This window comes from Protobothrops mucrosquamatus, unplaced genomic scaffold (genome assembly GCF_001527695.2).
Source record: "Protobothrops mucrosquamatus isolate PMUCROS unplaced genomic scaffold, P.Mucros_1.0 scaffold_115, whole genome shotgun sequence".
Classification (NCBI taxonomy): domain Eukaryota; kingdom Metazoa; phylum Chordata; class Lepidosauria; order Squamata; family Viperidae; genus Protobothrops; species Protobothrops mucrosquamatus.
Window position 1 is genome coordinate 148,993 of NW_015386191.1, and position 10,039 is coordinate 159,031.

Consider the following 10,039-nt stretch of genomic DNA (forward strand, 5'->3'; position numbering starts at 1 on the left):
CCTGACCTAGGGTGGATTTTATATTGGGTTTTAAATATTCGGAAGACGCAACATTAAAATTCGGTTTAATTCGGTTTTAAGGGGGGGATTGCATATATGTTAATGGTTTTAAATATGTTGTGCGCCGCCCTGAGTCCCTGTCGGGAGAAGGGCGGCATATAAATTAAATTAAATAAATAAATAAATAAATAAATAAATGGAGGAATCTTAGTCCATGCTCAGTTGTCATACTGAACCTAGGGTCACTTCCACAAATGGGCTTTGCAGCAACGGAATCTGTTCTGAATCTAACTGATTTATTGATGATAGCTGTATTGCAGATTCGGGTCATTTGCATGTACCTGAAATTGCAGCCAAGCTAATAGTTCTTACCTGGACTGCCTACAGCTTTGCATTGACTCCATTCCTCTATTGGCAGGAACTCTTTCCTCAACCATTCTCCTGGCTCATGTCCCTAATAACCTTCAAGTAACTTCAGAGCCTTCACTGTTGCTCTTGGCCATTTTAAGTTGATAAACACAACTGTGGGTTGGCTTCAATTCGTTTCTGAAGGAATGGAGAAGGGCAATAGTGGTCCCTTGAACAGGAAAAAAATAAATCTTAATCGAAGCAAGAGGCTGGCTTTGAACATTTTTCCTGTCCTTGCCATTATAGCTTTGGAGCCTGGGAAGTGATAACACTTTAGATCAGGGGTAGTCAACCTTGGCTCTTTTATGACTCGTGGACTTCAACTCCCAGAATTCCTGAGCCAGCTAAGCTGGCTCAGGAATTCTGGGAGTTGAAGTCCACGAGTCATAAAAGAGCCAAGGTTGACTACCCCTGCTTTAGATGCTTGTCCTCAAGAAGAGGCCTCCTCAGCCTGAGGGACGTGGCATTTCCTTGTGTAGATCTTCTGCTCAGCTGTGCAGAAGGAGCCAAGGAGGGTGATCTGCCTCAGGCTGGAGTTTGTGGGCTCACAGCCTCACAGGGCTTGCTAAGTAGGTTATATCACCCATTCTGTAAACAGCCAGAGCCTAACGAACCATCTCCTTCTGAATTTAGAGTGCCTCCAATGGCAACTGAGTCACAGCATATGAGATTTCACAATGGCCTTTGAAGTCAAGTGGTTGTCTAACCAATTTATTAGCGACCTCAAAGGTTCCTTGCAGGCGATCTGCTTGCATCCACTTCTCTTACCACTCACCTAGTGTCCTTGCCGTTTGCAGGAATGAAAAGCCTTTTGATGACTTCTTGAGGCACGTATAGAAAGAAGGATGAAAAGCTTGCTATAAAGGACAGCTGAGGCTCATCAAAGATATCCACAAGATACCAAGAATAGGGGAAAAAATGAATAAAAAGTGTTGCAAAAAAGTAGAGAAACCAAACTCGCCATTATGCCTGCCTGCCCGTTTCCATCATCATGTGGCAAGTGCCTTTGGGTCAGAATTTTTGTAGAACCTTTTCAATATGAGGCTAAGAAGTGAACGTTTTTGCAGCTGCAGAGCGTAAGAAGAGAGTTTCTATGCATCTCTGTTACTATTTACTGGCAGGTGCTTAGGAAGAAAGGTCTTAGGGCTATGGTTTCGTAGTAGTCTTGTTCTACCCTCAGCATAATTATCCATGACCCCCAGATAAGCTATGCAGAGATCAAAAGCACAAGGAAAATAACTATCAGATTCACACATTTATAATGGCCTTGGAGCATGGTATCCATTGGTCTGATTTAGCTAAGGGATTGGCTAATAGTGTCATCTAGAACCATAAGCTACTGATGAGACCATACATCCAGGAATTAACAAACAACTACTGTATATACGAGCACATATCTTCAACATACATATATACATATTTTTCACACACACAAACACATAAATAGCTACATATTATGCACAATTATATATATGCACAAATACATATAAAGGCATGAACAAACATGAATGCACACAGAGGGGCAGAAAATTTATCAACTGATTTTATCAACCCATCTGAAGATGTACAGGCAGAATTGCAGGTGTACTTTTTAAGGTAACACTTCTTTTGCTAAATCACCATAGCTCCAGGGCCAATAACCAAGGTTCCTTCATCCAGCTTTTCCATTGAACGTCATCAAGCAAATCTCAAAACTCTACAGCGTTCTTTATTGTAGAAAATTAGGTTTGGGAATCCCATAGGCAGATGTCGGAGAAGAACCAAGGGAAAGCTTGTGTGATTATATCAGAAGGTGAAACAGCATTTTATGGAAATTATTACTTAATCATGGTTTCAAGAGTGTAACATTTTTAACAATCCCTGAAGATGAGATTATATTCAGTCCCACTACAAGGGAGCCTAGATATCAAAAATTCAAATTATGGGACCATGACAGAGAAACATTATTTCACTGTGATGTGTTGCTATGTGCAATGACCATAAAAAATTAACTCACCTTAAATATCCTTGCAATATGAAGTAAAAGAAATGGGTGAATGACGATCCATTGTCAGTTGAGTTATATTGCTCTATCAAGGAACTAACTGAGGTAACCATAAGGGTTTCCAATATCCTACTGTTTGGTGCAATGGCATCACATGCCAGAAGAAGATTAGTTACTATTAATGTGTCCTTATTTTGTTTCCATAAGCAAGTTTAAAGGATAGGTCTGATTCTTTTCTGTGTAACTAAACCTATACTTCTAAACCACTTATTAGAGAGGCTTCCATATAAACATCTGTGTGGTTGCATAGTAACCTTCTCTATTCCTCTGGATGCTAACTTTGATACTGCAGCTGGCTATAAGATTAAACCCTACCGCAGGGATGGGAACCTAAGGTCCAGATGTTGCTCAGCTACAATTTTTAGCACCCTTCCCTCTCAGCCATGTTTCTGGGGTTGCTTGGAGTTGCAGTCTGTTAGTATCTGGAGGATCATAAAGTTGAAAATTGTACTGCTTTTCCAGGTGGAGAATTTATCATTTGTCAAAAGATGGAAGAAACATTAATCTTTTCAACTGTAATGTAACAAGTGAGAATAGCTTACACATTAAATAACATTGGGCATTTCTTAGAAAGCTTGCCATCTCTTAATAACTGGGGAAGAAGATAAAATATGAAAAAGAGGAATGTGTCTGGATGAAATGGGTTAGCCATTTACAAATTGTTTGATAAAAACATGCAAAAGAGAAAACAATTTTACAACATTTGCATGTTAGCTTTTATATACTAGTGAACATTTTGAAATGGTGCCTACAAGACATGTTTTACAATAGCGGGAAACACTGTTGGGGTGATTTATGTTCATGTGCTGATTGTTCATGTGCTAACAGTTAAGAGAAAGGTCTCTCTTTTTAAGGTTCCTTAAGTTGGACTTTGTTTAAAAAAAGAAGATAGGTGATTATGATATGGGGAAGTGTTAATGGAATAGATATAATTGTACATGGTATGAGCCTGGGAAAGGATGGAAGGCAGGTTGGTAACAAGAATTAAATAGATTTTGAAATCTTGAGGTATGCAGTAACTCTGGAATAATGAGATATGGGATATTACAAAGAAAGGAAGGCCACTATCTAGGTAAGTCCCAAAGATGCTTTTTCAGGAGGCATCTGGACTTTCTTATTTTTTCTTTGAAGACATTTTGCTTCTCATCCAAGAAGCTTCTTCAGCTCTGACTGGATGGTGGGGAATGGAAGGATTTATACTCCTTGCAGACAGTTGGTCATTTGCATTATTTTAGAGAGTCATTGAGGCCACCTGGAGGCTTATCTTTTTCTTCAGGGTCACCTGAGTAGTGCAAATGGGTTTGGAGCCTTCTTGGAACTGTTGAAAGGATTGTGTTGTAGACTGGAGATAGATGATGTTGTATCCCTCCCTCTCTGTTGAGAGAGGGCTGTTCAATTTTGACATAGATGGCCTCTTTGACCCCTCTTTCAAACCATCAGTCTTCTCTGTCCAAACTGTGGATTTTGCTGTCTTCGAAAGAGTGGCCTTTGTCTTCAAAGAAAAAACAAGAAAGTCCAGTTGCCTCATGAAAAAGCATCTTTGGGACAACTGGATGACCTGGATGACTGAGAATCTCCATAGATATCTAGGTAAGTCAATGTGCTAAGATAATACAAGGAAAAATATTAGTATGTTGAATAATGAAACAAAATTATCTGATGCGGGAGTTGAAGAACAACATGGTGTTTATGGAAACAGAGGAACAATTACCCAAAGTGAACAAAATGAATAATGTTCAAGAGTATAAGGAGTATGCACTTATATTTGGTGTAATAAGATTGTGGAGGAGATGGGAATTCGATTTTTGGACCACTGGAATCAAAATGACTGGAAGTGCCTTGTTTTCAGATACAAGGTAGCTTGAAGGTTAAACCTATTAAACCTATCCTTGTGGTGCAGGTTTATGCAATGACTAACTCAAACACCTCAAACCCATTCACTCCAATAGTTCCTACTGGGACTTACTTAATGGCTTTCTTTTCACTCCGGCATCTGCTGGAATCTGGAGTTCCCACAGTCTCCAAGGAATTTTTATAACGCTTGCCCTAAAATGAAATGAAAGAGAGATGTGGAATATTCACTTGAAAGGAGACATTAAGGGAAGAAAATTCTACCATACACATAACTTTGTATCAAGCATACATCTTCATTACTATAGTATTACATCTGCTTATGTTAAGGCTGAAAGTAGAGCAATTTTTTAGCAGGGCTTCGTGACGCTTTGGATTTGATTCGGAAATAGTGCTTTGGAGATATGCTGGTAGCATCTTTCAGGAATTTTTTTTTAAAGCAGCTGCATAATTTTCTGAGATTATGCAGCAACTTCAGAGGGCAGTTGTAACAATCCCAGAAAAAGGTGACATTGCTTTAAAGAACTGCAGACTGAATTTATACCCATGCTCCCACATGATCTGAAAAGCTGTTGAGGCACTGCATAACCCTAATAATTAAAAGTAACTAGAGACCTACTAGGAATACAAAATGAAGTGAGACTTAAGCTCACTTTGCTGAAATAAGCTTAAAACTTGCAGTTATCATGTGACACCTCAGCTTCCAAGTGACACTTCCCAAGGGTAGCACTATGGTAGATTTTCTAGATAGAACCTGAATTTATGAAAAAAAGTGGCTAACAGTATCAGGATGAAGGTTTAGGTGATGTAAGATAGTATTATTAATACTTGGAGACTCACTTGCCTCCTCACTAATTAGTCTTCAGCTATGTTAGCTTTCACTGAAGTTTCATGTCAAGAAATTGGTCCAGCAAGCCCAAGCCTCTATTTTGAACTATTCTTGGAATAGTTTTGTAAGGACGAAGCATCTCTTATGTGGCAAGCAACAAACACACTTGAGACTTTTTCATTTAAATTACGGAGATCGAAACTGATTATAATATACAAATACAGGTAGTCATGTGATGTCTCAGCAGCCATCTGCACAGCCTCCTCACCTCATGAACCATCAGTGCACTCTCCCCAGCCCAGCCTTAACCACCCCCATCCTCCCACCTTCAAGCCCGTTTTTTCCCCTCTCCCACCTGGCTGCTGACCTGCTTGCAAACCACCTGGGACTCCCTTAACCACCTGAAATCCTCACTTAATGACAGAAACAGGAGTGCTGAGATTGCCACTGTTGGGACAATCACATGATGTCACACTTTATGGCCGCACTGCTTAAGCAATGGAAATTCTGGTCCCAATTTCCATCCTTAAGTGAGGAATATCTGTAATACATATTTTATTTTAGTCCTTTTCTCAACTTGATTTTCTTCTTTCTTTACTCTTTTTTTAATTTTATGATGACGATGAAATGTTCATACTTAAGATATTAAATAGAATTGATTAATTATGTGCCATCAGGTCAGTAATGAGTCTATGATCTATGACCACGTAAACAGAACATCTTCAAGAGGTCTTCAAGAGATCTTCACTCAGCCTGGTCCCTTAGGTCTTCCCATGGTGGACCATCACTGCTATAACTGAGTCCGTCTTGCTGCTGATCATCCTCTTTTTTTTTTCTTTCCAGCTTTGCCAGCATTAGAGCCCTTTCAAGAGAGCTAGAGCTTCATGTAATTCATCCCAAGTAGGATAATTTGAGCCTGGTTGTTTTTGCCTTGAGTGGGTTGATACAGAAGGATCTTGACAGACTTGAACATTGGGCGCTATCTAACAAAATGAAATTCAATAATGAAAAAATAAGGTTCTACATTTAGGCAAGAAAAACCAAATGCACAGGTATAGTATAGGTGGTTCCTCACTCAATAGTAGTAACTGTGAGAGGAATCTCGGAGTCCTAGTGGACAATCACTTAAATATGAGCCAGCAGTGTGCTGCAGCTGCCAAAAAAGCCAGCACAGTGCTAGGCTGCATTAACAGAGGAATATTATCAAAATCATGTGAAGTGTTAATATCACTTTAAAACGCCTTGGTAAGGCCACACTTGGAATACTGCATCCAGTTTTGGTCACCATGATGTAAAAAAGATGTTGAGACTCTAGAAAGAATGCAGAGAAGAGCAACAAAGATGACCATATAAAGAACGGTTGCTGGAATTGGATATGTCTAGTTTAATAAAAAGAAGAACTAGGGGTGACATGATAGCAGTATTCATATCTCAGGGGTTGCCACAAAGAAGAAAGAGTCAAGCTATTCTCCAAAGCACCTGAGGGCAGGACAAGAAGCAATGAATGGAAACTAATCAAGGAGAGAAGCAAACTTGAACTAAGAAGAAATTTCCTGACAGAACAATTAATCAGTGGAATAACTTGCCTCCAAAAGTTGTGGATGCTCTAACACTAGACATTTTTAAAAAGAGATTGGACAACCATTTGTCTGAAATGGTATAGTGTTTCCTGCCTGAGCAGGGGGTTGGACTAGAAGACCGCCAAGGTCTCTTCCAACTCTGTTATTCTATTCTATTCTATTCTATTCTATTCTATTCTATTCTATTCTATTCTATTCTATTCTATTCTATTCCATTCCATTCCATTCCATTCTTGCGATAGGTTCCTGTTAGTTCAGAGTTTATTTATTACTTAGGATACCTAATTGTATTTAAGCTTTAAACCGATCACAGGTCTTTTAAAAACATTTTGCGGAGTCATCATAAACATCTTAATGTTTTGTTTTCTAGAAATGATGTGTTCAATGTCCACACAGAATATGATAGAGCAGAGAGGGCAGCCAAATTTCTCTAATCACCTTTCTTCCTGGCATTCTGAGCTGGGTATGTATACATATGTGATTTATGTGTTTCAAGATGGAAAGAGATGGTAACCATGATGGCTTCTTTTACTTGTTTTGCCATGGGGCTTTGCTGGATACAGGGCTGAGGTTAGATGATGGTACTTAGTGAAATAATAAACAGAAGTCTCAGTTGTTCTTTTCTCTTGATGAAGAGAAAAAATATTAAAACTGATGCTGTACAGTGGTAACGATGGGTTGGGGCAGCCTAGACATTTTTGTACATATGGAGGGCAGGGGCAGGGTGGAGGGAGGTGGGATCTGCTGTTACTCAATTAACCATTTCCACTGTGCTGCTTCCCCACCAAGGCCCCAAGCTAACTGGCAGAGCCAGGCCATTAGGCCTTTATGAAAGGATAGGAGGGTTGGGGCCAACCTCACTTCGGGGGGCAAGATGTTCCAAAGGGCAGGTGTAAAAGCAGAAAAGACCCTTCTCCTGGACCCTGCTAACCAGAATCATTGGGCCGATGGGCCCACAGTATGCCTCCTCTGCTGACATGGGTGGGACAGGCCAATTCTAGTGGACAGCAAATGCAACTGGTGTTACAAGGGCCATTCTTTGGGCCCCAAGAATTGACTGCGTCATCACACTCTGCACCAGCTGTAGCTTCCTAATGCCCTTCAAGAGTAGCCCTATGTGGAGCGCATTACAATAATCCAAACGTGAGATGACTAGGGCCTGAACAACTGAGCTCAGGGAATCCTGATCCAGGAAAGGCCACAATTGACACACACCCCAAAGTTGTGCAAAGTCTCTAGCCGTGACTGCCACCTGTTCTTCCAGCAGGAGTCGCGAGTCCAGGAGAACCCCCAGGTTGTGAACTGGATCTGTCTGGGGCAGTGCCACCCTACTATTCAGAATCAAAGAAGATAAAGTCCCGGATCCTTGAGCCCTGTGTACCCAAAATCATTTGGTCTTGCCAGGGTTCAGTCGAAGCCTGTTGTCCCCCATCCAGGTCCCCACAGCCTCCAGTTAGTAAGAAACTAAAGACTACCTTGCCTTGGGTCTTTTTTTGTCTAAGAGGAAGGGATATCTGTCAGAATTTCAAGATGCTGTTGTTATAGCTCATAAAAATGAGGTAGAGTTCCAGTAGTTCATAGGGTGGCCTACTTTGAAGGACTAACATTAATCTTCTAATATGTACTGAAACTTTCAGAGTTACACACTGAATGAAATACACCTTTCCCCCCTTTATTTTTATTGCTTCTAAACTAAGAAGTCTGCAGGAGTTCACTTATCACAATTCCTTCTGCTGGTCTTCTGGAAACTAGATTGAACCCTGTTCACAGCGAGGAATTCTACGCTCTACCAAACAAAGAGGAGTCTCTAAGACCAAGCTTGCCTTCACTACCATCACATCCGCAGTAGGGAAAGAACAAGCCATTTTTGGATTAATTGAACTCTAATTAATTACGTTTGCAGTAACAAAACACATGCCATAAGATAATGAAGTGTGCATTTTCTTCTTAATTAGGTCTTGATTATAAGACCACTTGGTTATGATTTCTGATGGCAGGTTCAATGTGCTTCATGATTCTAGGGGCAGACAAGAGACAATTATTGCTAATTAGGAAACCATTAGCAGATGAAAGCACAGGTGCAGAGGGAAAGCAGTTCTGTGTGCAAGTTCTCTGGTGCCAAGCCAGTAATATAGTTCACTTTATCCTAAGGCGTATCAGGCATCAAACTCAAAACATCTTCCTTCTTTGGCTAAGAGGTTTGATATCAAAGGGCAATAATTTTAACATAAAAGGATGGAGAGCTATGGTGGACTGACATCTCCAAAGGAAAGTTGTTATGGCCAAGAATTCTGGCTGGAGGGTAGATGCTGACGGGTGAAATCTCTGTGGATCAAAGAGAGATTGTGAGATAACCCACTTGTATCCAGATGGCTGATCCTCATGAGCAAACTGCAGAAATGAAAGTTTTTACAGTTGTTACAGGAGTTGAGCATCTGGACATTATTGGATTCCATCTATACCAGAGGTCCCCAACCTTTTGAGCACGAGGGACCAATTCCGTGGAGAGAGGTTTTTCTGCAGACCGGTGTGTGTGTGGTTTCATGTACTGCCTGCATCTTGCTGATGTGCTTTGCTTGTTTGCGCAGACCAGTTTCTGGCATGCCACAGCCCAGTGCCAGTCCACGGACCGGGGGTTGGAGACCCCTGATCTATACTCACAATAATTAATGCACCCTTTGTGGACGCAGAGTCCAGCTATTCTAATTTCTTAAATGCTTTTAGAAGTAATTAATCTACAGATAAAGAGAGATTTCCTTTGTGGCAAAGTTTTTTTTAATACTTTATTGCTGTTTAAAATAATGACAAAAGAAAATCAGAAAAAACCTATAAAAGTACATATATCTTCTACATATATACATACATACATCTTGTATGTATGTATAAAAGTACATAGATCTACATACGTCAACAAAATTAAAAAAACTCATAGAAAATGCTTTTTTAAAAAAGGAAAAGGGGGTATAGTAGATCATTTTTGCAGTAAATAGTTACAATTCAATATATAGCTATCTAATGTAATTATTATTCAGGTTTGTATGTTTCTAATACATTTAAATAGCTAACCTTTTTAACCTCTTTATTTTGTAAAAATAAGTCCCATATTTCATTATCCCTGGACCAGATAGACCAGGATATCAGGTTGTATTATAAATGTTTTGAGGATGAAGTTTTGCAACCTCTACAAACCACAATGAACTCTATTTTACAGAAAGAAAGATGCCAGAGACTTGGAAAGAGGCCAGCATACATTAATACCTAAAGAGGGACAAGACTTGACTTTAACAAGAAACTACAGCTGACATCACTATTGAATAATTATTTTAA

The 10,039-nt window shown here is 39.8% G+C and overlaps 1 protein-coding gene across 1 annotated transcript in view; it reads right to left on the reverse strand.

Moving 5' to 3' along the window:
• The window catches only part of SYT7 (synaptotagmin 7), a 113,073-nt gene that overhangs the window by 66,334 nt on the left and 36,700 nt on the right, over window positions 1-10,039 (reverse strand). Inside the window, exon 3 of the mRNA XM_015816466.1 lies at window positions 4,419-4,498. Within this exon, the coding sequence (XP_015671952.1) occupies window positions 4,419-4,498 (80 nt within the window). The remainder of the gene's footprint in view (window positions 1-4,418; window positions 4,499-10,039) is intronic.